Source organism: Heptranchias perlo, chromosome 12, assembly GCF_035084215.1.
Source record: "Heptranchias perlo isolate sHepPer1 chromosome 12, sHepPer1.hap1, whole genome shotgun sequence".
In the NCBI taxonomy this organism is placed as follows: Eukaryota; Metazoa; Chordata; class Chondrichthyes; order Hexanchiformes; family Hexanchidae; genus Heptranchias; species Heptranchias perlo.
In genome coordinates this window covers 38420172-38448104 of record NC_090336.1, presented here as the reverse complement: position 1 = coordinate 38448104, position 27933 = coordinate 38420172, and the positions used below count along the sequence as shown (strand labels likewise).

Here is a 27933-nt window from a genome sequence, read left to right as displayed (position 1 = left end):
TCTGCACACTGATTGCCTTGGCAACGGGCAGTTGAAAAAACTGTCTGTAATCACCAAGCATTGTTCTGTGAATTATAAATGCGATTTCATTTCGAGGATTTCATTTCGACATCGTTCACCTGAGGAAGGAGGAAGCCTCCGAAAGCTTGTGAATTTAAAATAAAATTGCTGGACTATAACTTGGTGTTGTAAAATTGTTTACAATTATAAACTCTTTGATGGAGTAATGGGACCCGGTGGCACCCTGGAAGGATGCGGAGGAGAAGTTGTTGAGGGCAGTGGTGACTTTGACAGCGACAGGTAAGAAGATGGTGCTCGGGCCAACCGGGAGCAGCTCGGCATGAAGGAGGCTGCAGATGTCAACACGCCCAGTGAAATCGGGGTGCTCCGCACGCAATCGTAGCTTGATTGAAGGTACTTACCTTTGCTTCCGTGTTTCGCGCTGGAAAGCTGTGCAGCGGGCGGACTGCGCAGGCGCATCATAGGCGCTCAGCTGGAGGAGCCCTATTTAAAGGGGCAGTCCTCCACTGACTGATGCTGCAGAAAATAGGAAAAATTACAGCATGGAGCAGCCCTGGGGGAAGGCTGCTCCCAGGTTTAATGATGCCTCACTCCAGGTATCATTGGATGGGGTGAAGAGGAGGGGGAGGACAGAGATCTTCTCCCCGGCGGGCGGGAGGAAGTGGCCTGCCTCTGCTACCAAGAAGGCCTGGCTCGAGGTGGCAGAGGAGGTCACCAGCACCACCAACATATCACGCACCTGCATACAGTGCAGGAGGTGCTTCAATGACCTAAGTAGGTCAGCCGAAGTGAGTACAATTACTCATTCCCCTACACTCCGTCTGCCACATCACCGCCCCCACCCCACATCTCCTTCTGCACTGCCAACACGACTCTATCACACCCACTCAAAGCTCATCCTCATCTTACCTGCACTTACTCACCTCGCCAGTACTCATCCCACCACTACCACTCAACCCAATCCTCATACAATCTCATGGCTCTATCTCATCCTCATGCATTGCTTTCATGGTCAGCCTCACTCAACCTGCCACTACCTGTGCTGCAGCCACAGGGCATGCATCACATATGTGCAGTAGGAAGCGTAAGGCAAACATGTCGTGAGCATGAAGGGGATGCACAAGGGTGTTTGAGGGTTTGTCATGGTTTTTACTTATATTTAATTTCTGATCAACTCACATTACACATTATATTGTAACCACTACTGCCACATCTTTGCAAATCTTGTCTGGTTTGTGCAATAAAGCCCTTTCCTGAGGATCACCATGAAGACCCACAACTGATGCCACCCATCGTGTCACTGCAGAGTGGGTGTAGGTGTATTTGCAGGGCTCTTTTGTGCAGACGACTGAGAGACGTCGGCGATGACCCGGTGGCACCCTGGAAGGATGTGAAGGAGAAGTTGTTGAGGGCAGTGGTGACTTTGACAGCGACAGGTAAGAAGATGGTGCTCGGGCCAACCGGGAGCAGCTCGGCATGAAGGAGGCTGCAGATGTCCACGACTACATGTCGAGTGACTCTGAGCCTCCGTGTGCACTGCTGCTCAGAGAGGTCCAGGAAGCTGAGCCTCGGTCTGTAGACCCTGTGGGGAGGGTGGTGCCTTCTGCAACGCATCTCTCTCTGCCGTTGCCCTCCCTCCTGCTGTGCAGATGGATGTGTCACAGCACTGTGTTGTGGAGCTCCACGTGGCAGAGGTGGACGGCGTGGCCGGCGAGGCTGGTGATGCTGTTCGTCCTCCAAGGAGGTTATGACTGCAGCTACGGTGGCCCCCATCCGGAAGATGTACATCTGAGGGGGTCCGCAAGGTAGGTAAATGTGTCTGGACACCGGGGTAAGTGTGCAAGTTGGTGAATTTTATTGTTAGGAGGAGGGTGGTGGAGGCCAAACTTTGTCCAAAGTGACAGAGTGGCCTCCTGCAATGAGTGAGGGTCCCCCTCCCCCCAAAGCTGTTCAATGGACCTTTGCAGCTGCCACAGGCTGGTGGCTGCAACACGTCCATTTCAACTGGGAGTGTTTCCCCCAGTACAGGCAACAGTCTCAATTCATTGCAAAAGTCCCACCCCTCCTAAAATATCAGGTCTGTAAACAACCTGAAGTACCTGTTTAAGTACTTTAAGTGGCACCCTGCCGGCTTTAATTGCTGGCGGGAGACCCACATTCGGGGGCTGCGCGCGCATGTCAGCACGTCACTGGGGAACCCGGAAGTGGGCGGGTTGGAGCCGGGCTCCAGACCCGCCCTGGGAATCCCCGATTTTTGCAGCCCCCCCCCCCCCCACCACGAACGCACCTGATCGCGGGAGCTAAAATCGAGCCCATTATGTCTCAATTTACCTTGCATTCATTTCACAAAAATCATGAGAGATACAGATGATGGAGGCCATTCCCTCATCTGAGCTCATCCATCCAAAATTTTAAAAGCTTACATTCCCCCATCATCATCTAACCGTTTCTTGAAGAAATCTAAGATTTTTGCCTCCACTACACAACCTGACAGATCATTCCAAGTGTTGGTCACTCTTTGCGAGAAGAAGTTCTCCCTGATATCTGTCCTAACTTTTCTTTTCATCCGTTTAACCTATGCCCCCTTGTTCCAGTATCTTAATATACTTTTGAAGTAGTGCTCCAGATATACCTTTTCTTTGCTGTTTAATATCTTGTACACTTCAAAGGTCCCTTTTATTTGCCTCGTGTCTCTGAATTGCCTCCAGGGCTTTGTGAAAAAATAGTATTTTTTTTGCCTAGTTTTGGCTTGGTGACTGTTCCTTGAAATCCAGTTACAGTACATAAGAGGGTTGAGGGAGGGCAGAATAGGAGATTTCTGCTGGAAGGTTGGGAATTTGGGGTGGAACTTGGATCCTCCAAGTTTCTACCCCAGTTCCACTCTGTCTCAAATGCTGGTGGATGGGGGCAGAGGGATGGGGGTAGAGGAGTGGGCAGTCCTCTTCCCACCCCCATGTCCTAGGCCTGCCTTGGGGTATATCGGGTGGTGTTCCCAGGCTACCACAAAATTCTGTCCATTATGTCCCCATTAGGCCCAGTGGAACTCTTGCCAGCTGAGTTCCATTGAGGCCCTACTAAAGGCCATACATTCCCAGGGATGTTAGTTTTGAGTCCTTTAAGCCGATCTCAAATCTTTGTCTAGCTGGCAATGTCCTTAAATTTACATTTATTTCTGTTAATGCTGGGCATATTACTCTAGTCTTCTTCATTGAATATATTAACTATTCCCTGCTCATTGTCAGTTTCATCCCCATTTGGCATACTTTAAGTTTCTCACCTCTTCCATGACTGTCCATTTGCTGTTAAGAGTGTTACCACGGTGAGCTTCAGACCCAATATCCTCTCTATAAATAAAACCATTACCTCCACTTCTGCAGCCCTTACCACCTTCACCCCACTTCAGCCCCAAAGCCATTGAAACGTTCACATATGCCTTCATCATCTCTAACCGTGACTGTTCCAACGCTCTCATTTCTTGTCTCCCATTCTCCACCAGTCCACAAACTCCAACTTGTATAAACCACTGCAGCATGCATCCTGCTCACCAATTTGCCACTTCCAGTGGGGATTGGGCACAGGAAATTGCACCTGGAAATTGGTCCCCTCAATGTTCATTTTGTGCCCAAAAACAGGCACAACGGGGACCAATTTATCCCCCATTATGTGAAAATCTTTTTGAAAGGATGAAGGCTCAAGGAATAAATGGGAAAAGCTACTTTTATTTTAATGGTTCCAAGTGAGCAAACAGGGAAATTTATTTGTAAAAATGTTTCCTGTGATTTTTTTTAATAATTGAAGTTTATGAATCTGTGTTTTAAAGAATCCTTATTTAAAAATAAACTTGAATAGCAAAGGAACAAAGAAAACAGAGCTCTTGATATTATCATATCACAATCCTGTTTAAATAATTGAAGCAGTTTTATCTATATTTTGAAATGTGAGATACATAAAAAGGTAAGTTACATTTTTAAAATTCTCATCTTCATGTTCAAATTCCTTCATGGCCTCGCCCCTATCTCTGTAACCTCCTCTAGCGCTCCGAGAACTCTGCATTCCTCCAACTCTGGCCTCCTATACATGCCCCAATCCCTTCGCCCCGCCATTGGCGACTGTACCTTTGGCTATGTCCCAAGTCTTTGGCATTCCCTCCCTAAACCCCTCCGCCTCTCTTGCTCAAGTCCAATGACTTGAGCACAAAATCTAGGCTCACACTCCAGCGCAGCACTGAGAGAGTGCTGCACTGCTGGAGGCACCGTCTTTCCGATGAGACGCTAAACCGAGGCCCCGTCTGCCCTCTCAAGTGGACGTGAAAGATCCCATGGCACTATTTCAAAGAAGAACAGGGGAGTTCTTCCCGGTGTCCTGACCAATATTTATCCCCCAACTAACATAGAATCATAGAAGTTACAACATGGAAACAGGCCCTTCGGCCCAACATGTCCATGTCGCCCAGTTTATACCACTAAGCTAGTCCCAATTGCCTGCACTTGGCCCATATCCCTCTATACCCATCTTACCCATGTAACTGTCCAAATGCTTTTTAAAAGACAAAATTGTACCCGCCTCTACTACTGCCTCTGGCAGCTCGTTCCAGACACTCACCACCCTTTGAGTGAAAAAATTGCCCCTCTGGACCCTTTTGTATCTCTCCCCTCTCACCTTAAATCTATGCCCCCTCGTTATAGACTCCCCTACCTTTGGGAAAAGATTTTGACTATCGACCTTATCTATGCCCCTCATTATTTTATAGACTTCTATAAGATCACCCCTTAACCTCCTACTCTCCAAAACAGATTATCTGATCATTATCACGTCGCTGTGTGCAAATTGGCTGCTGCGTTTCCTACATTACAACGGTGGCTACACTTCAAAAATAATTCATTGTCTGTAAAGCACTTTGGGACCTCCTGAGGACATGAAAGGTGCTATTTCAATCAATGCAAGTCTTTCTTTTTGTTTTCCTTTGAAGGCTTTCCTTAAAACCTACCTCTTTGACCAAGTTTTTGGTCACCCCTTGGTGGGCCCTCCTCCCTCGACTCAAAAGTGTCAATTTTTTTGTCTGACTACACTTCTGTGAAGCTCCTTGGGGAGATTTTTTTCCTCTCTGTGTTATTATATATAAAATGAACCAGTCTCAGTCCGTATTCATGAATTTAACCTGACAAAAGGTGCTACACAAAAAAAAACAGATGAGGGAGGAGGGGGGGGGGGTGGGGTGGAGGGAGGAGGGGGGGGGGGTGGGGTGGAGGGAGGAGGGGGGGGGGGGTGGGGTGGAGGGAGGAGGGGGGGGGGGGTGGGGTGGGGTGGGGAGAGACCAAACACACCACCAGAGAGGCTGGAGTGCGCAGTAAGCGGCGTGTGCTGACGTGAGCAGCGTGGGGTGTGGTCGAGGCGGGGGCTGGGATCAGACGGTCCGCTCCCTCTCACTGAGCCCGGGGAGAGCGGAGCCGAGCACCGCACCGCACCGCACAGCAGCAGAGACACCACCGCAAGACGGCTGCACTCGCACAGCCTCCACGACATGGCGGCCACTACCATCGCCACACAGAGGGGCCCGGTAAGACACCACCCCCCTCCCTCCCCACACCAACCAACCAACCAACAAACAACCTACCCCCCCCTCTCTCGGCGGGTATCCGACTGTCAAGGGAGGGGCGAACCTCCTCCTCCCTGCTCCCTCCGCGGAGGTTGGGCCTGTTCCCTCCTCCTGATCCTTACTGAACACCGAGCTCTGGCCCGGGCACCGGCGACAGGACCGCTGACATTCCCGGCCTTGTTGTCAGCGGGTTCGCGGTACGGAGCTCCATCCGCGGCAGGTCCTCCCCGCCCCCCCCCCCCGGGGTGGGGTGGGGGGGCTCTGCCCGTCCCAGACTCTGCCCGTCCCAGACTCTGCCCCGTCCTGCTGTGATTGAAAGGCCCCCGGATCCTTTACCCTGGTGTCGCTCCCCTTGTGTGTTTTTTAAAACAGCTGTTTCGCAATTCATTGTGTGAGATGTAAAAACCAGAAGGAGCCTGACGCTGTTGATCACCTTTTTTTTTAAATGTGTTTTAAGATCGTTTGAAGGACCGCGATGGTCTTATTCATGAAGAAAGTTGGATGGATTCTGCCTGGGAAACTGAAAAAAAAGCCGTGTGTCATTTTCATCAAAACATGGCCAGTAAATCATAGTGAGGATGTGTTTTGATGAGACAGTCACTGGATTCCCTTGTTTGCAAATACCGTTTGCTTAATCTGTCTCATGAAGGCTGTGCCATCCTTTGAGCGTTTCTCAGTTTACAGTGATGTGTTGAGGAATAGGTTAAAAACAAATCCCATCTATTGCTGAGTTGCCTACTCTGGTTGGATGTATTCATGGAGGTTTCATCACATGACCCCTGCCACCAACCACCCCGTCCCCCACTCCCGTTATTGATTACCCAAGATGTGGAGATGCCGGTGGATGGACTGGGGTTGACAAATGTAAGGAATCTTACAACACCAGGTTATAGTCCAACAGTTTTATTTGAAAATCACAAGCTTTCGGAGGCTTTCTCCTTCGTCAGGTGAGTGTGGGATTCCATGGAAGGTTACTGCATTTATAGTCAGAGAACAATACCTGGTGATTACAGATAATCTTTCCAACTGCCTGTCGTCAAGGCAATCAAAGTGTTCAGACAGAGAGATGTTACCTACAGGAGGTACTGTCTGAACACTTTGCCTTGACAACGGGCAGTTGGAAAGATTATCTGTAATCACCAGGTATTGTTCTCTGACTATAAATGCAGTAACCTTCCATGGAATCCCACACTCACCTGACGAAGGAGAAAGCCTCCGAAAGCTTGTGATTTTCAAATAAAACAGTTGGACTATAACCTGGTGTTGTAAGATTCTTTACATTTGATTACCCAATGCATCCATCCTCGCTGTGCACCACCTTCCCATGTCAATTGGAAAATGAACAGACTCTTCATTACCTGATTTGATGATTCTTGATTGCCAATCAAAGCCTTTTTTCCATCTCCAATATTTTTATAACTAATAAACAAAAGTGTTCAAAGAAAATGAAAAAGCACACTTATTTTAATACCCCTATGATTTTTATCTCTGGTTAAAGATTGATCCAGGAGGTTAATCTTTAATTCCTGGAGACTCAAGGGCAATCCTGGAGAGTTGGCAACCCTAATCTATCCTGCAAGAGAATAAGTGTGGCTCTACTCACCCATCTTGCAATCACTTACCAACATTTTAATGAAAAAATAGAAAGCTTGTGCAGTGAACATTTCCATTCTGTCCATTTGTTAAATTGTTCAGCCCACATCATCCAATAGCTGAACGTTTGGACCAGTATTCCATTAATGTTGAAAATATAGCAAGAGTGCTAGGAGTTTAAATTTTTATTTCCACTTTGGCTGAGGCCTAGGTTCTCTGATGGCTGAGTTCTGAAATGATAAATAATACTGCAGTACACAATGTCTATGTTGACACAATACACTACCAACTCTATAAATGGAGTATTATCCAAATTGATGGTGTGTAGCAGGAAGTTAAAAGACAGGATCATTCAGCAAAGAGGAGAGGGTATTCCTTTTCAAGGTTACTGGTTGATTTTATGTGGCAGTCAGGGATTAGGTTGGTTTTAGAGCTTGCTCTTATGGTCCTTGGATCTAATTGGTCCATGTTAACCATCCACAATAACTTAGCAACGACCAATCAGAAAGCCAGGAATTTATGGCACAGAAGGAGACTATTCGGCCCATCGTGTCTGTGCCAGCTGAAAGAGAGCTATCCAGCCTAATCCCACTTTCCAGCTCTTGGTCTGTAGCCTTGTAGGTTACGACATTTCAAGTGCACTTCCAAGCACCTTTTAAATGCAATGAGGATTTCTACCTCTACCACCCTTTCAGGCAGAGAGTTCCAGACCCCTACCACCCTCTGGGTGAAAAAAAATTTCCTCAGCTCCCCTCTAATCCTTCCACCAATTACTGGTTATTGATCCCTATGCTAAGGGAAATAGGTTCTTCCTATCCCCTCCCCAGATAATTTTATACACCTCGATTAAATCTCCCCTCAGCCTCCTCTCTTCCAAAGAAAACAACCCCAGCCTATCCAATCTTTCCTCATAGTTAAAATTCTCCAGTCCTGGCAACATCCTCGTAAATCTCCTCTGTACCCTCTCTTGTGCAATCACATCTTTCCTGTAATGTGACCAGAACTGTACGCAGTACTCTAGCTGTGGCTTAACTAGTGTTTTACACAGTTCTAGCATAACCTCCCTGCTCTTACATTCTATACCTCAGCTAATAAAGGCAAGTATCCCATATGCCGCCTTAACCACCTTATCTACCTGTCCTGCTACCTTCAGGAATCTGTGGACATGCACTCCAAAGTCCCTATGTTCCTCTACACCTCTCAGATTCCTCCCATTTATTGTGTATTCCCTTGCTCTATTTGTCCTCCCCAAATGCATTACCTCACACTTCTCTGGATTGAATTCCATTTGCCACTTTTCTGCCCACCTGACCAGTCCAGTGATATCTTCCTGCAGTCTACAGCTTTCCTCCTCACGGTCAACCACAGGGCCAATTTTTGTATCATCTGCAAACTTCTTAATCATGCCCCCTACATTTAAATTTAAATCATTAATATATACCACAAAAAGCAAGGGACCTAGTACTGAGCCCTGTGGAACCCCATTGGAAACAGCCATCCAGTCACAAAAACACCTGTCGACCATTACCTTCCTGCCACTGAGCCAATTTCCCTTGCATCCCATGGGCTTTTACTTTTCTGACCAGTCTGCCATGTGGGACCTTGTCAAAAGCCTTGCTAAAATCCACATAGATTACATCAAACGTGCTACCCTCGTTGACCTCCTCATTACCACCTCAAAAAATTTAATCAAGACTATCATACATTTGGAAAATTTTGTCTTCTAATTTCTTGACCCCAACCCCACCCTGTGCCAGTTGTGCACCTCCTGCTGCTAAGCCTCCGCATGCCATAACAGGCTACTAGGAAATAAATAAAGTGATAAGGTGACTGCACCTTGAGTTTTCTCTTCATCCTTGTCTAACATCTGGATAGCACCTCCCCAAAGCAATGCTGCTGAGATTGGGAACTCGAGTGTAGAATTCTAGCCTCTGGGACATTTTAACAGGTCATTCACCCATTTATAAAACTGTCTTCAGATCTTGGTTTAAATGTTTAGTGTTTAAAAGTGTCATTTTTAAAAATGTATTTAGAGAGGTGGCTGTATTGTTAAAAGAACACAATGTGTTCTGGTTTGGTGTATATTGAATGCTCAAGTTGGCAATTGTGTTAATTTAAAAACAAACTCACTTGAGTTACTGGGTTTTGCTTCAAAAAATGGCTAGTGTAAATTATTGGAAAAATCCATTCTAACACTTCCTGTATTCTATGCTTCCAACATATTTCAGCATTGGAGTTGCCCTACTGTATGTAAACAATTGTAAACAATTTTACAACACCAAGTTATAGTCCAACAATTTTATTTTTAATCCCACAAGCTTTCGGAGGCTTCCCCCTTCCTCAGGTGGTGTGGAAATGACCACACCACCTGAGGAAGGGGGAAGCCTCCGAAAGCTTGTGGGATTAAAAATAAAATTGTTGGACTATAACTTGGTGTTGTAAAATTGTTTACAATTGTCAACCCCAGTCCATCACCGGCATCTCCACATCACGTATGTAAACAAGACAGTTCTCATCCTCATTTAGCAGTGCATCCGTTAAACTGCTGGAATTTTCTAGGTACTAGTGTAACTGCACATCTAAAACCATTATCTAGTTGACTGAGAAGCAATGAAGATTTGAATTTCAGAAAATCTTGCAATGCATGGTCACTCTTGTAGGCACTGCCATTCTAGTGTGGGTTCTGGTTAATTACTCTGAAGGTTGCCAGGCGACATGATGAATGTAGCAGAATAATTGGCTAGCATTGCAGCTAATGATAGCATTAGCCTGTTGACAGGTAATAACATTTATGATGCTTTACTGCCCGTTGATGTGGAGTAAGTGGCAAGCAGCTAAATACAATACATAAATTTTGCTTTTTCATTTAAGGTATTCATTGGAGAGTTGCCACAGGACTTCCTTCGCATCGTACCAACTCAGCAACAGCAGCAAGTACAACTCGATGCACAGGCAGCGCAACAATTACAGTACGGAACTGGTATGGCTACTATGGGCAGACTAAGCATCACTGTGGTGCAGGTAGGGAATGTTTGTTTTTCCATTCTTTTTATATACACAGAAACCTTGCTTTGCTACTAGGAGTAGATGGAGGTTTTTCTCTGTCCATGGTAAGAATGATTGTGTAAACCATGTACATGCAGATCTACTTATTTGCTAGCAATAATAATTTTAAAAGGTTGATGTGCCAGTTTGGACACATCAAGTGGTAAAGTACCTGTCTATGCTCCCAAGACCCCATGCAGGTTGTCTTCTGTGATAGGGTAAGTCACCTCAGCCCATTCTTGTGCTACCCTTGATAAACGGTGGAGTGTTGCTGTAATTTAATTAGAAAACAACTTATCTTGCCTGTGCTACCTAAACTTGGAGCTCAATACAGATCAAATTGATTTATTGCTGTTTTTGACTCTGAACTGGACTATATATTGCAGTATGCTGCCTGACATTTTCCTCATGATGGGAAGAATTGATTAGAGGTCACTGTACAAAAACAGTTTAATATGATTTTTAAGAATTATGTTCTGAATCATGATGTCTGGAAACTGCAGATTCAGAAGAACGAATTTGAAAATCTTTGTATCCCAATTCACTTAACTAGCAATTTTAAATACAATCTATAGAAAACACTCAATGAAAACCTATATTTCACATATGATAAAACTAAGATGTTCTGTTCTCACTTAAAATTTGCAAAGAATTGACCATTTTTTTGAATAGTTGAGTATTTAATTGAATTTGATTTAATTGAATATGCTTGGATCAAGGATTCTTATACAGCAGTAGTAAATAGGAATTATTTTGGAATTCTGCTATAAATATTGGAGTGTAGATCATAGATTGATCACTGATCTGCAGTGACTGGATAAGTTGCTATCCATTTTTTTTAATGTGGGATTCCAAAATTTTTACCAGTGTTTTGAGGATCAAATGCTAGGATCCTGCTATTTTTCCAATGAAAATTAGTTGTAATGGCCTTAAACATAGATTGAGATGGGTATATTAGAATGAATGAAAGTAAAATTGCAAATTCTTTGCTTTCCCTCCTCCCTTTTCAGGAGCAAGAGATTCAGATTTTAGTGCTAACATATGGGGAAACTGTCAAAATCAAGGGCAATTAGGGATGGGCAATAAATGCCGGCCTCGCCAGCGATGCCCACATCCCATGAACGAATAAAAAAAATGAAACACTCACCCCATCAAATGGAACCTTTTATCATTGATGCTTGTTGCTTTCTCTTCCTTTCTTCTTCCTCAGCCCTAAGACCTGCAACTTCAGGACTCTCCTTGCAACAAGGAATTGCACTGCTAAGGTCTGTTAAAGGTGTCAATCAGGAGTCACCTTCATAGCGAGTCCTATGGATTAACATTAGGGACCAGTGTAAATTGGGGTGCCTCCAAGCTGGTGTAGCTGCTGCAGCTGCTTTTATATTTGGACACCGCTCAATGACCAGTCAGCCCCAAATGCTAGTTTCTGGGTATCTTTGTTGAGATGCTCCCAACATGCACATACATCTATCGAACACAATGCTAAACATTTGACATTTTGTCCACTTTTGTTTATGGTGGCATTTGGATATATGTGCACTATCGAAACACTTTAGCTCTTTTATGAACAATTACTCAATCTTGGGATGCTTTGGATGAGTTTTAAAGCATATTAATTATTTCTACATTGAAGTTTTAATAAGCTTGAATTAGATTGTGAAATATTTACAGCATTAGTTGCATTGCTTTCTTAGCTGCTGACTAGTATGTCAAATATATTCACTTTTCTCTCATCTGCACCTTGAACCATATTTTCTTGCAAGGTTAGAAAAACATCTAATTGTACATTATAACTTTAGGATCAGAGCAAGTTTGTGCACGTAATAACACTTGCCTGGAGAATCATGGCTGCAAGTTTGAGTGGCAATGTAGCTCTCAGAACAGATTGTGATAGAGCTACTAATGCACTCACAGCCAGGTATGCTTGACAGTTGGCTGGCTCACTAGTTCCTTTTAATTATGTACTTTTATTAGGCCTTTCAGGTTTAGCAAAATATGATATCTGGTTCCATTTTCTTAAATCAGAGGTATGACAGATTGATGAAAGACCTGAGTACAACCATGAGGACGGGTATATAATTTTAAGGAAAATCTGCCCTTGTTATTGTGGGCATTATGGTGAAACGTTGAAGCAATTGGTTTTAGTACTGCCAGGATACATCAGTTGTGTAAAGTTGCATTTAGTAGCACAAGTCTGAACCTTTTCATATAGCTAAAATCATGGATACCCGCAATGTGACTGAGCTGAATACAAAAACAACTGAATGGTTGTAACCACTGGATTTTTGGTACTTAAAAAATCAAATGTGTTATGGCTGTCCCCAACAAAGTCAGAAATAACTATATGCAGTTTCAGTACCTCTGCTGCTCTGATTCAGAAGAGGAAGTGACTGGGTATGAACTCTTGGAGCTGATTACAGTTACAAAGGTTGGCGAATTGGTTAATCTTTACAGTTCTCTCTTCTAATCTGGGGCTTTGGTCACACATTGTAACTGTTTATTTCTAATCTTTACTTATTGCTGCTAGGTTCTATTATGAGTTAAGCCACATGATAGATAATGTCCATGTGATGGAATTCTTGGTGTATTGGATCAGATGCCGAAAGAATGTTTTGCAGTTTATGTAACAAATAACCATTAATATACAGCAAATTAATTTTAATGAAAGCACCTCTATGCTTGCATAAAAGCCAAAGGAGATATTAGAGTGAGAACCAAAAGCTTGGTCAAAGAGGTGGGTTTTATAGAGGGTCTAGGAGATGGAGGTGGAAAGGCATAGGGGTTTAGAGAGGGAATTCCAGGACATGGCACCTAGATGATTGAAGGCAGGGGGATACATGAGGCCTGAGTCAGAGGAATGGAGAGTTCGGGAGAGGTTGGTAGAGCTGAAGGAGGTTAGAGATGGGATGGGCAAGATCATGAAGGGATTTAAACACGAGTATGAGAATTATAAATTGGAGGCATTGGGGTCCAGGAGCCAATATAGGTCAGCGAGGGCAGGGTTGATGGGTGAGCAGGACTTGCAGAGTTTTTGATGAGCTGAAGTTTATGGAGGAGGGGAGGCTGGTACTGGAGGGTTTCAGCAGCAGATTCCTACATCTGGCCCAGCCTCAGTCTCTGTTATGGAGGTGGAGGTAGGCGCTCTTTGTGTTGGAGAGAATATGGGATGCTGCAATTGTGCACAGTCTGGTGAGGAGGGCGATGGAATCGGAGGCGAGGTTACAGTTTGTGGCGGAGGCCGAAGATGATGGCATCAGTCTTCCAACTATTTAAAATTGCGGCTTATCCAAGACTGGATGTCGGACAAACCATTTCACAATACGTAGGCAGTGGAGGGGTGGAGAGGTAGAACTGACAATCATTCTGGGGTGAAGGCGATAAGCAAGGTCTCTTTTTGGGGTTGAGGTGACTCCTAGATGACGTTTTATGAAAGAAGTTCAGATAGATGTCTTAATGAGTAGGGTGGTCCTGGCTAGATATGACTGCACAACTTTAGCCTGTTAAACTCCAGCATTATCCCTGTGCACATCTGGGGTTCCCTATGCCGAGACTCTCTGGACTTGGGTATGGAGTGGGCTGTGTCCTTATAGGGACAGAGTGCAGTTAATTGCAGGCTGCTAGAAACTCTAGCTACGTGGATTTGTGAGTATCTTGGTTTGGAGATTCTTAAAGATGGATTTTTGTGCATGTTTCAGATATTTAGCTAAACAAAATAAAAGTGTATGTCAATTTATAGGCTTGTGCCTATTGGTATGTCCCAGTAGTTATGGGAAGAGTACAATGTCTGAAACTAACTCTTTCCTATTGCTTTATTAAACTTATAATCTGAAAAATTTTGGTCTTGGTCAGAAGATTGAGCATTTTATGGTTAGTGTTTCTGCACAAAGTTCTTAAGTAATAATGTTTGAGGAAATACTCAACTAGAAACAGGCACTTGTTTAGAAGTATCTCTGTTTCTCACTTCCCCCTTCCCCCATACACACCTCAAAGGTGAATGACAAATAGATATTCTTTTTATGAAGACATTTAAAGTCAAGATTGTGTTATGATCTTGATGTCCTTTCCACTTTTTAAAAACTTGTTTTGACATGTACTTAAGTTTCTATATGATTACTTTAGAACATTGGTTGGCAATGAAGGTCATTTAAGAAAGATCAATATTCAGAATTGAATTTGCTTGATTCATTCAAAATATCCAGAGGTTCAGGTACAAAGTGACTGGGCCCAAGCAGATGACCACATGCTCTCTTTCCATCACCGTCCCAAATGTCAATTAAATTTGCCACAGGTTGTAGATTTCTCTTGGGGTAGGGGGAAAACTAGGAGGATGGAGAGACAGAGAGGGGAATTTTCAGCAATTGTTAATGAATAGAGGCTCAAGTAACAAAATAGAATAAACAATTACCTACTAGGGTTTGAATTTTGATGTCTAAGCAAGTGATTCTACATGCTTAGAGCTAAAAATGTGAATGTTTGAAAAATGTGGTGCTTTAGAAGTTACAAATGGCAGTGAGTAGCTACTGGATTTTTAAAAAAACATTGAATAATTATGTAAATTGGAAAGAAATAAAGTACATTTCTCCGGCTGAAGGTAAGCATAATTACTCAATCTCTGCCGTGCCCTCCACCCCCCCAAAAAAAATTGAAAAGCTTTTGATATTCTCTTAACAAAGGAAAATTACTATTTGTGTTCAGTGAGTCGGAAAAGTTGCCATCTGGATCTCTGTTATGCTGATAGCTACATTTAGGTAGCGATCTGTGACTCCCAGCAGCATTAAATGTTTGGTTTTGAAACATGTTGAGAGTTTAAATATTATGTAGGAAAAATTAATTATTCTCTCTTTATTGTCTTTTATCCCTTTCCTCTCCTCCCTCCAGCAAAAAGACTACATGCCATTCACTAATAAAGGGAATTGTAAACAATTTTACAACACCAAGTTATTGTCCAACAATTTTATTTTAAAATCCACAAGCTTTCGGAGGCTTCCTCCTTCCTCAGGTGAATGTGGAAACATGTTGAGAGTTTAAATATTATGTAGGAAAAATTAATTATTATCTCTTTATTGTCTTTTATCCCTTTCTATCTTTCTATCTATCTTTCCTATTGCTTTATTAAACTTATAATCTGAAAAATTTTGGTCTTGGTCAGAAGATTGAGCATTTTATGGTTAGTGTTTCTGCACAAAGTTCTTAAGTAATAATGTTTGAGGAAATACTCAACTAGAAACAGGCACTTGTTTAGAAGTATCTCCCCTACCCCAAGAGAAATCTACAACCTGTGGCAAATTTAATTGACATTTGGGACGGTGATGGAAAGAGAGCATGTGGTCATCTGCTTGGGCCCAGTCACTTTGTACCTGAACCTCTGGATATTTTGAATGAATCAAGCAAATTCAATTCTGAATATTGATCTTTCTTAAATGACCTTCATTGCCAACCAATGTTCTAAAGTAATCATATAGAAACTTAAGTACATGTCAAAACAAGTTTTTAAAAAGTGGAAAGGACATCAAGATCATAACACAATCTTGACTTTAAATGTCTTCATAAAAAGAATATCTATTTGTCAAGGGAGACAGCATTACCTAGTATTGCACTATTTGAAGCAACAGCAGCCGAAGAGAACCCTACAGTAGTATTTTAGTAGGAAAAATTGGTTTTGTTTTATGTGTACCTGTAGTCTGGAATGAATTGTGAATCCATAAATGTATCAATCACCTGAAAACCTTTTATAGTCCAAACCCTGATTGGAATCTGCTTCAGCTATGAATTTCAGGCAGAAAAGTGTCTCCTACAAGTTAGAACTCAATTTTAACCCCTTAGTAGCCCATGTTTTACAAAGGTTGACTTGGATGACTTGTGAAGCTCTGGGAAAGAATCTTACTCTGTCTTGGCCTCATCAGGACAGGAGTTTATACAACTGGTATTTGGTAAAACTCAACCATATTTTTTGTGTTGCATAGAAATTGTTTAATTCTGTGTGTAAATTGCCTAGGCAAAACTGGCAAAGAACTATGGGATGACACGCATGGACCCATACTGCAGAATACGTCTCGGGTATGCAGTATATGAGTCACCTACAGCACACAATGGGGCAAAAAACCCAAGATGGAACAAAGTTATTCAGTGCACTGTGCCACCTGGTGTTGATTCATTTTACTTGGAGATATTTGATGAGGTGAGGTTCTGAACTGGATTTTTACTGCATATCATTCATATTAGGCATATTATTTTTCAGTACAGCAAACTGTGCTAAGAAGCCAAATTTTAGATAAGAGTTATTTAAAATTGTGCTCAGTTGTTTACAACATTTTCTTTTGGTAATTACTGATATTGTAACCTGTACGTTATGTATTATATACACAGTAGGAAAAGGACTAAAAACTTAATTTACAAGTAGGAAGGAATTCTGTTGATGCATAATATTTCCCCAAATGAGCCTGATTTTCTGCACAGGAGAAGTCTAGATTGGGGCCTGCTAGAATATAATAGTGGTTAACAAAGTTGCCCTTAGGTGGGAATGAGGGATGCTGAGTCAAAGAAATAGTTTCATATTTCTGTGCTAAGCAGATGTTTTTTGACTCCATCCCAATATCCTGAACTACTTTGCAACTGCTCGTGGGATGATAGGTAATTGATGTATCCAGTGGTGGCCAAAATTTCCGTGCATTTAAATTTTAATTTCAGGTGGTCATCTCGCAGTTAGAACCTTCCTTTCTAAAAGCTCTCATATCAGACCAACTCAGAAGAAAAAAAATCTATTTTCAAACTTGCCTGTTGTTGCATCAGTGTACGGTTTCTATTGAAACATGACTTGTATTTTTAAACTTGCAGCGAGCTTTTTCCATGGATGATAGAATTGCTTGGACTCACATAACTGTCCCCGAATCACTAAAAGAAGGGAAAGTAGTGGATGAGTGGTACAGCCTTAGTGGGAGGCAGGGTGATGACAAAGAAGGAATGATCAACCTAGTTATGTCTTACGCGGTAAGTGGAACATGTGGATTTCACTTTTATTTTAAACGTTTTGATGCTAAGGTTTTAATGGGGTGATACATTTCAAGAGCTATGTTTAGCACAGCATTTTAAGATTAAAAATGTAGATTACAAGAACAATGATATGTGATATTTAAAGACTTGCACCATAAAACTAAAACTGGAATCGAAATTAGTTAATCTTTGGAATTCTCTACCCCAGAGGGTTGTGGATGCTCAGTCGTTGAGTATATTCAAGACTAAGATCGACAGATTTTTGGACGCTAAGGGAATCAAGGGATATGGGGATAGGATGAGAAAGTGGAGTTGAGGTAGAAGATCAGCCATGATCATCTTGAATGGCGGAGCAGGCTTGAGGGGCTGTATGGCCTACTCCTTCTCCTATTTCTTAAGTTATTTTACAACGGAATAATTAAAAGATGAAAACAAATGTAAACTTATTAAACTTTCACTTCTTTACCGAGACTACAGATTGCAATTTAAGGAGTTTTCTAAAAGTTATACTAAAAACAATTATTACGTATAACCTTTCGTCAAAGCCTCAATTCGTAGATCAGTTTGAACTAGGCATGACTTGATCTCTCAAGCTGGGTCTACAGTCCTTGGATGATAGTTTAATCTGGCACAGTTCTTGTCGAGACCCTCCATTGATGATGTTACAGCATGCTGGTCATACCTTGTGGAGCACTGCACTCAATTTTAGGTTCCCCACCTCAGGAAGTATCTCCTAGCCTTCCAGGGAGCTCACCGATGATTCACCAGGATGCTACCTGAGATAAAGGACTTAGTTATGATGAGTCACTGGGTAAACTTGGGTTATAGTTCCTGGAAATAGAGGTTAAGGGATAATCAGATTGAGATGTTAAAAGTGAGGAGGGTAGATAAGGAATGACTCTTAAAGCGAATCTAGGAAAAAAAATCTTAATGCACAGGGTTGCGCGAATGCAGAATGTATTGCCCTAGAAGGCCATGGTTGCTGAATCAGTTTAGGTTTTTAATAGGGAAATGGATGCTTACTTGGGAAGTAAATGTATTAAAGGACTTTTGAACCTCACTTTTGGGAGGAAAATGCTTCACTTCTGTAATTAATTTTTTGTGTTTGAACAGACACTGCCGCCAAACATGTTGGTGCAGCCACAGCCAGTAGTGCTGATGCCCACTGTCTACCAGCAGGGACTAGGATACGTGCCTATTACAGGTATGATTAAACCATTCCAGATTCTTCTTTCAAGGTGAAGAGAGAGTTTCCTGGTCTTCCTTGCTTTACCCCTACCCAAAAAAATAAAGCATGGAATAGTATTGATTGTTGGGGATGGCTGAAAGAGATGAGATGTGATTGTTACTTCCTTGCTAATCACCATCCAATTTTATTTTTGATGTAAATACCAAGTAAACTTTCCAATACATGTATTCAAAATTGCTGAAATTAGAAATGTATTTTTTTACTGCTGTTTAATTTGATATAATGAGGCCGATAATGCAGTTCTCGTGCAGCAGCACTGGGGCCACCATGAATCGTGTGCTGACTGTGCGATGCCCAGGTAGGCTTGACATACCTTCGTGAAACTCCCTGCGCCTCATCCTTGATGGGTTCAGGAGCCAAAATGTCAGGCACCAGCAGCTATTTAAGTGCTGCTGGCTGCTCTTAAAGATCTACTGTTTCTTCAACAGAAAATCAGTTTGAGATACAGTAACCTATTTGACCTTTGAAGGCCAAAGAAGCAAGGTGGAGAAAGGAAGGATGGCCCTCATGGAAAGAGAAGGCTATCGAGGAGAATTTTGTTTTTTTACAAATCTCCCTTAAAGTGTACATTATAAATGCTAAGCACCTAATGCACTGCACACTGCTCCAGCATATAGACATGCACGTAGGATGCGTAGTAGGCCTCAGGCCTGCATGCTTGACAGTACATGCCTCCCAAGCCCGAAGTCGCTCAAGCGACTGACATCGGATATCTGGCCCCTACATGCTTTTGTACACTTAATTTGGAAGTTCATTAACTTATAAAAATGCAGTAGTTGCATCGTATCTGAAAGTAAAGTATGTTAACACCAGGTTGATATCCTATAATTGTAACCATTTGTTACTAAAATAGAGTAGTATTTGAGTTTATTTGTATCTTTGTGTAAATAGGCAAGTACATTCTGAAGTCTGTTGGTTAGCTGACCAGCTAACATTTCTGTACGGCAGGAATGGTGTTGCTGGTCTTTCGTCCCTTCAGAAATATTGTACTCCGTGTTAACGCTCTGACTAAGAAAAAGTGTAATGGTGAGCACACAAAATCTCTGCACAACTGCACTGAAGCAGTTTAATTACCCACAAGAATTTCTGGAAAATAAATTAAATTTTCATTTTGTATCCACTTGGAAGTGAGAAAAATGCCCCATTAGAACTCTAGATTTTGTCCTCACAGATGTTCTCAATTTGTTCTTAAATAATGCATTTTGAGCAAGACAGCACTAGAGCGAAAGTACTGGTGGTTACAGGTCTTTCAGTGGTGGTAGTAGCCTCAAATAAATCCTTAATCTGAGCCCTTGCAGTGCAGTTATTACTGTAGCTATAACAGATGGGTCCTACTGCAAAAGACTGGATACCACTGCTGCATTTACCTGAATCTCTACATCTGTTACTTAGCAGATGTATCCTTTTGTAAGATTGCCAAAAAATACAATTATTCAATAGATTTAATGGCAAAATAAAAAATCCAAAAATTGGCTAAATTTTGTCAGGCTCTCACTTCCAACATAGGATGCAATGACCTCTGCACCCAGTTCTCCAGTCTGCATTCCAACTTAGCAAGATTTCACACCGGCAGCAGAGCCTTGGAAAATTTACCCTTTATATTATCACAAGGTTTGTGCTGATTGCATTCTTTCTGCAGTATATTCAGATAAAAAATTAATTTTAATCCAAATAAAATCTCATTGACTGGGATGCTGGTTCATTCCTCAGCATTTATGTAGATTTCTGACTCAAGTTTGGGTTCTTATATTTTTTTTCCCTACAGCATCTCCATTCAGGAGAGCTATTTGCACGTTTCATGCATGGTTCTGCAAAAGAAACCTGTGAAGTATAATTTAACTGTTAACAGGCTAGTACTGCTTTACTTCTATATACAGAATATATAATTGTTAATTGCTTTTCTCTTAGAACAGTATAGTTTCCATAAAATTATTCAAAACTGGAACTCATGGCTCATTGGCCAAATGCACTTGATCATATGATACTAAACTATTATCAACCAAGAAGGTCCCAGATTCATTCCCCATATTTTATCAATTTATTTCTCAGCTGGGAGGCAGTTAGAGTGTGACAATTTCCTGCAGCAAATGTAGGCTTGGCAGGTGAAGAGAATCATACCAAGGTTATTGCTCCTGATTGTTGAGGACAGGATGGAGCTCAGCTATGATCTCCCCTCTTCATGGCCAAATAGGCTACCAACACTCATTAGACTCAAGCATGGAAGAAGTACCAAAGAGTGTCAATGCTTGTGGAAGGATATGTCTGCATGAACCATTGCATTCAGGGGAGTAGGAGATAAACAGGGAAGTAATTATTCAAAACTTAAACTCACATGCCATTTTGGTTTTTTTTCGTTCTTAGTTGGATGTTGTAGTGTTAATTCAGATTTTGTTAGCTTAATTATTTTCCTTTTTGTATCTCTTTCCTCTCTTTGTCTGCCCCAGCCCCCTGATTTTTTTTTTGTTGGTTTTTATATTTCTACTGCTATTGCCCCTTCACCTGACTGGGACTGGGAGTTGGTTTGAATCTTAGAGTTTTCTGTGTTTGCTATAAGTACATTATGGAACAGAATGATCAGTAGAATGTCAAATTACTGGGCAATGCTCCATCCAGTAACCTGGGTGAAAACTTTTGTAATTTGCCTCGTGATAGGATATGAAATTGAATCTGTTAAGGTCGGAACTATGATCCTATGGCTAAAGTCCCCTCTGCTACTAAACCAGTATTTGGGGATCTCTTCCCACCAAAACATTACAAGTGACCATGTATATGAGCATCTACACAACTTCTAGGATCCGTCTGTTATTTAGAATGTTTGAAATTTGTTAGTGGGACCCAGTTAGAGCTCATGAGCCATTTATTTGTTAAATTTGATTTCTGGTTTGAATTATCATTTTCTTTACCTTTTCATCTGTTCTGAACCTTTCTAATCAAAATGTAATAAAATTTTGCAGTTGCTAAAAATATGCAAGAAATAACATTGGGTGAAAAAAAAGGAGCTTACCAACCTATTGTACTTCTTAATATTGTTCAAAATCTTAGAGCTGTGTACAGAAATCTGCTATACTAGTTTCAGCAGCACAGAGCAGGAAAGAATTTGGTGACAAACTACAGTAGCTTTGCTCATCTCTGTTAAGTGTGCACAATTCTTTAGTTGCAACTTTAGGAGCTACTGTCTTGACTTGATAAGTGATTGGATCCAATGCAGAAAACCATAATCTGTCAGTTATAGGCATTTAAAACAAACTACAGGACACTGCACTGTGATGAAACCAGCTGCAAGATTAAATATTCTTGATTGATTTGAACAGTCAGTTCAGCATAGAAAATTAATATAAAGTAGATAGTAAGTGACATTTTGCTCATCATTAAGATATGCATGCCAATGTGGAAAAACTAGTAAGAGGTGAAAGGCTTTGACACAAGACAAGATGTCCCATTGCACTTTCAATAGAACATGGGCTGGCCATAGCTTATACTGCAGGAATGTCCACCATTTTATTGCTATATGGTAAAAGAAACAGCTGAAGTACACAAATGCATAATTAGCAGCAATGGCAGATATAGAAATTATGCAGTGCTGAAGGCATGAGTTATTTTCTATGATGTCTGGTGGAATGACCCTGCCCCCTTTGATTTTGATACTTGATTTGGTTTGTTTTTAACATTATGCAGCCTACCATCATTCTACCTTTTAAAGCCCAAATTAATTTATCCTAAAATAAGAATAGTTGTACGGATTCGGTACAACTTTACAGAGTAAAGTTAAAATAAACTGGTACCTACCTCTGTTAAAATAGTAGAAGAATGTCAAACACACTATTCTAAGCTTCTCTAGATTCAGGAAATGTCCCTCTAGATTGGAAAATTGCACATTACACTCTGCTTTGTAAGAAAGGAGAGGGAAACCAGGGAATTATAGAGCAGTTAGCCTAATGTCTGTTGTGGGGAAAATGCTGGAGTCTATAATTAAGGATATGGTGACTGAACACCTCAAATTTTCAGTTAATCAGAGAGGGCCAGCATGAATTTGTGAAAGGTAGGTCTTGCCTGACAAACCTGATTGAATTTTTTGAAGAGATGACTAAAGTAGTGGACAGGGGAATGTCAATGGATGTTATTTATATGGACTTCCAGAAGGCATTTGATAAGGTCCCACATAAGAGACTGTTAGCTAAGATAGAAGCCCATGGAATCGAGGGAAAAGTACGGACTTGGTTAGGAAGTTGGCTGAGCGAAAGGCGACAGAGTAGGGATAATGGGTAGGTACTCACATTGGCAGGATGTGACTAGTGGAGTCCCGCAGGGATCTGTCTTGGGGCCTCAATGATTCACAATATTTATTAATGACTTAGATGAAGGCATAGAAAGTCTCATATCTAAGTTTGCCGATGACACAAAGATTGGTGGCATTGTAAGCAGTGTAAATGAAAACATAAAATTACAAAGGGATATTGATAGATTAGGTGAATGGGCAAATGGAATTCAATGTAGGCAAATGTGAGGTCATCCACTTTGGACCAAAAAAGGATAGAACAGGGTACATTCTAAATGGTAAAAAGTTAAAAACAATGGATGTCCAAAGGGACTTGGGGGTTCAGGTACATAGATCATTGAAGTGTCATGAACAGGTGCAGAAAATAATCAATAAGGCTAATGGAATGCTGGCTTTTATATCTGGAGGACTAGAGTACAAGGGGGCAGAAGTTATGCTGCAGCTATACAAAACCCTGGTTAGACCGCACCTGGAGTACTGTGAGCAGTTCTGGGCACCGCACCTTCGGAAGGACATATTGGCCTTGGAGGGAGTGCAGCGTAGGTTTATTAGAATGATACCCGGACTTCAAGGGTTAAGTTACGAGGAGAGATTACACAAATTGGGATTGTATTCTCTAGAGTTTAGAAAGTTAAGTGTGATCTGATGGAAGTTTATAAGATATTAAGGGGTTCAGATAGGGTGGATAGAGAGAAACTATTTCTGCTGGTTGGGGATTCTAGGAGTAGGGGGCACAGTCTAAAAATTAGAGCCAGGCGTTTCAGGAGTGAGATTAGAAAAAACTTCTACACACAAAGGATGGTAGAAGTTTGGAACTCTCTTCCGCAAACGGCAATTGATGCTAGCTCAGTTGCTAATTTTAAATCTGAGATAGATAGCTTTTTGCCAATCAAAGGTATTAAGGGATATGGGCCAAAGGCAGGTATGTGGAGTTGGATCACAGATCGGCCATTATCTTATCAAATGGCGGAGCAGGCTCGAGTGGCCGAATGGCCTACTCCTGTTCCTATGTTCCTATAAGCTTATATTTTTCCTTTTGTAAAATTTTGTGCATAGCAATATGAACTTGCTCTTTGGAACATTGCATGTCACTTTTGGTAAATTGATTGAAGATTGCCCACTGCACTTCAATCTTGCTGAATAAACAAAAGCACCATTTACAACAACAACTTGCATTTATTTAAGTGCCTTTAAAGTCGAAAAATGTCCCAAGGCGTTTCAGAAATAAATGGACACCAAGCCAAAGCAGGAGATATTAGGAGGGATGACCAAAAGCTTGGTCAGAGGTGAGCTTTAAGGAGGAGACAGAGGTCAAGAGGCAGATGGGTCTTGGCAGGGAATTTGAGTGTGGTTCTTTGGTGATTATGCCTTCAGTCTGGCAAAAAGGAGAGTGCGGTGAAGGCTGCAACCCGAGGAAGAGTGTGTTAGGTGGGGAACATAGGACTGGAAGAGGTTAGAGATGGGAAGAGGTGTGACCGTGAAGGTATTTAAACATGCAGATAAGAATTTTAAATTGGAGTCGTTTGGGGACCGGAAATCAATGTAGGTCTGTGAGGACGGGTGATGGGTGACGTGACTTGGTGTGGAATAAGTTACAGGCAGCAGAGTTTTGGATGAGCTAAAGTTTACAGACAGTGGCGGATGGGAAGCTGGCCAGGAAAACATTGTCACCTCCAGAGTCAACTATTCCAGAGGCATGAATTAAGGATTTCAGCAAGCACATGAGCTGTGGTAGCAGCAGAGGCAGGTGTGTATTTAGTCAAAAAAAACAAAGAGTGACTCCCTCAGTACTGCACTGAAGCATCAGCCTGGATTATGTGCTCATTAATATGGAATGGGGCTTGAACCCATGATCTTCTGACTCTGAGGCAATATTGCTACCACTGAGGCATGGCTGACACTTAAACGTTGATCTTGTGAAAGTAACAAGCTTGTAAGGGCCTGAGTAAGAGGTGGGGAAGAAGCTACAGTGATATGGGGTCAGGCCAGTGGTATGAGGGGCATGTTGTTTGTGGGGGGGGGGGGGGGGGGAACGGGGAGGTAAGAGTCGTCGTCGTCTGGGATGGGTAAGAGGCAGCTGCGGCTCCGAACGGGTGGATTCAATCTTTGAAACGAAAGAAAAGCTATAAGTTCCTCATCTGGTGTTGGAGGTGATGCTGTGGAGAGCAGAGGAAGATGTGAAGGAGGTTTTACACTCTAGCTTAATCCTGGAATAGTGTGAATATTTGAATGAGGAGATTGAGGGAAGATATTGCATTTGATGACCAAATCAGATCTGGCAATGAACAACCAGACAAGATATGGGCCAGGTGAGCTCCAGCCCATTGCCCTCCACTTTAAGGACAGAGATAAAGCGTACCAGGGGTTGGTGGGTTGGGACTTGAATGGAATCCTTCAGAGCTGAAATGAAGTCCAAGTCATGGGGAGGTTGGTGGTGAGGCAGAAATGATTGAATGAAGTGAGATAAATGTGGGGAAAATTCTGTCCGACCTAATAGTGGGTCGAGCCATTTTTCAGGCTTCCCTAGCTGCTGCCGAAAACAGACATTGGACTTCTTGCATATGTAAATGAGATGCCTGTGGAGGCGTGACAGGCACCAGCAGCTCACCCAATTAATATTAATAAGGGCCAGCCTTGGACCTCCCCCATTGGGTGCATGCTGTGTCCGGCACCCATTACAGGCCTATCCTAAAGGAATTTTATCTGTTAACTTTTAAAGGGGCAAGAGTGCCTCAAACAGCAGAGGTAGCAAGCAATGGAACAGTTCCAAAGAACTCTTATTGGTTAAAGACTCAGTTCTGTACTTGTGCTATGCCCACATCATGATCTAACATGCAGTAGGTTTCTCTTAAATGCTTTTGCTGAGCATCAATGTTGATTAACCTGTTCAAGACAGGTGCTTCTATGTGAAGCTGTGATTTTAATGTCTGCTTTTCTGTACTAAATTGATCTGATTCATGTGTATTTGGAGGTTGAACAGATTAACATTACATAACCCACCATTCATTGAGTGTTGTTCAACCAACACTTGGAGCTTTCTTGCCTGTGGCAACTAATACAGCCCCTGTCTAGTGCCAAATTGTTAACTGGACAGTGCCCCAATGGTTCGTTTCCCTGTTTTGATGATTTGTTGACTTGTGCAGCTTTAACTGCATTTAGAGAATGAAGACCACAGCTTTTAGGGCTAATATTAGTGTTTTGATCTTTTCATAAGAATCAGAGCTGAGGTTTAGAATCTGTAATGCTTGGGATAATGGTAGTTGTGGCATGTAGTAAATTATTTATATAAAAAACTGGGTATGACTTGCTTTCTAATTGAATTCTAAATTTTCTGATGTGTTATTAATGTTGCTTCTCCTTGGTGTTTTGCTGCTTTAATTTCCTTATTACCTACTTCAGGGCTTGAGTATTTTGCTTTGGGTAAGTTTTGAGATATTTACTGCCTTTCCTCACAGGCTAAATCTGTGCATGAACACATTCAGTATGCCATTTGCTTGTGTACTTAAGTGGCTGTTGCATAAGCATTTGTTTGCAAGATATCAGTAAATGATGGATGGCTTAAAGTGCAGCTAATCTGGTTTTGGTAATTTTGTTGTGCTTTGCATACTAAATCTACACCACCAGCAAATAAATTACAGATACTATGTTTTACTGGTACAGTGGGTGTAAACTATCAAAATACACATTTGTGCTCCAAACTTTACTCTCAGGTAAAAGTGACATGTTTAATAATGACCTCCATTGAAACCCCCCTTTCCTGTGTGTTGATTTGTTGAGGTGCTAGTTTCAACAACGTATCCTTTAGATTACTAGCACGTACAGTGGAATTTACTCTAGGCTTAACATAGCAAACAGGCAATTCAAGTTCACTTAACTTTTTTTTTAAAAGTTGTCTTGTCCACAAAATTATGATAGTCAAATACAGATCCTTGCTTTTACATGTCATAATGACAGTTGAATAACCAGCCTGCATGAATTAACTGACTTTATATATTCTGCTAATATGAATCACTTATAAAATTGTGGCATTCTTAAAGCTGTGTTTTGGACAATCATATTGCCCTTTTAGCAGGAAAGATTAAATTGTGTAACACTGACAAAAATTACTATTTACTTTGAAAACCCTAAGAAAACAATAACTTGATTTTCAGTATTTAGTATCTGAATACTAGTCTGTAGATGAAAATTACACTGATTAAAGTGCCACCCGTCCCATAAACTGGACTAAGACTGGCATTGTCCAAGTAAATTTGCCTTCAAATATTACAGTACAATTAAAACACCATTAATAGATTGTGTTGCAAGATTATTATAGCAGTAAAGTGCCAATGCATGTGTTTATATAGATACTTATATGCAGTAAATCAAATCCAGTCTGACATCCTTTAACGGATTCTTCTCTCAGCATTTGGTAACCTACCAAAATATGAAATGTCACTGCTTACAGCTTGAAAGTCGCATGCTAAGCCATTTTCCATATCATTGCCAAAGTTCTTATTTACTCACGATTTCTGGAATGTCATTGTATTAAATACCATATTCTTTCATTTAACAGGAGTGCCAACTGTCTACACACAAGGAATGATCCCAGTGACAGCACCAACACAGGTATCTGCTCCTCAAAGCCTGTACAGTGAGGAAGATCTCAAATCCATCCAGGATATGTTCCCTAACATGGACAGAGAAGTGATCCGCTCAGTGCTGGAAGCACAGAGGGGCAACAAGGATGCAGCAATTAATTCTTTGCTTCAGATCAATGAAGAATCCTAGGACTGTGCAGTCACTATTGTCAATATTGCCAAGGCTCAATAATAACCAACGTATCTCTGCATCAAAGACTTTGAGCTTTCTTTCTTCTTTAAGAATGCACGTGTCCGGTATACAGCACATTGTACAAAGTTTGTAACTGTATTAAACATAAAAAGCATTCCATAATCTAAGTGCATATGTTTAAGTTCAGAAAGGCTAGCAAAATCATATCTTGTGTGGTTATCATATACCCAAAGTTCCCCCACTGTGAGCTTAGTTAAACTCAGTGCTTATGTTTTTGAAGTATGTCTGTCGTACATTCTGCAGCATTCAGTGCAGATCGTCCACTTGTAAGTGCTTTGATAATTGTCTGTTGTTCTTCAGAGTTTATTAAAAATGTATATTAATTGGAAA

The 27933-nt window shown here is 41.7% G+C and overlaps 1 protein-coding gene and 1 long non-coding RNA gene across 5 annotated transcripts in view; one reads left to right on the top strand and one right to left on the bottom strand.

Moving 5' to 3' along the window:
• The window catches only part of LOC137327979 (uncharacterized), an 18147-nt gene extending 9478 nt beyond the window's left edge, over positions 1-8669 (bottom strand). The window contains exon 1 of one of the 3 annotated variants that reach the window (XR_010964582.1): positions 7240-8669. This is a non-coding gene — a long non-coding RNA (uncharacterized lncRNA). The other 2 variants (XR_010964583.1, XR_010964584.1) reach the window with 2 other exon arrangements.
• tollip (toll interacting protein) lies at positions 5388-27933 on the top strand. Of its 2 annotated transcripts, XM_067994002.1 has the most exons (7): positions 5388-5578; positions 10082-10231; positions 16251-16433; positions 17090-17242; positions 18359-18449; positions 26170-26190; positions 27326-27933. In XM_067994002.1, exons 1-7 carry the CDS (start codon positions 5543-5545, stop codon positions 27538-27540), a joined length of 849 nt encoding a protein of 282 aa, XP_067850103.1. In that variant the 5' UTR covers positions 5388-5542; the 3' UTR covers positions 27541-27933. The 2 variants fall into 2 exon arrangements, with proteins under 2 accessions (XP_067850103.1, XP_067850104.1); XM_067994003.1 differs by lacking the exon at positions 26170-26190 and having other exon boundaries at positions 5391-5578.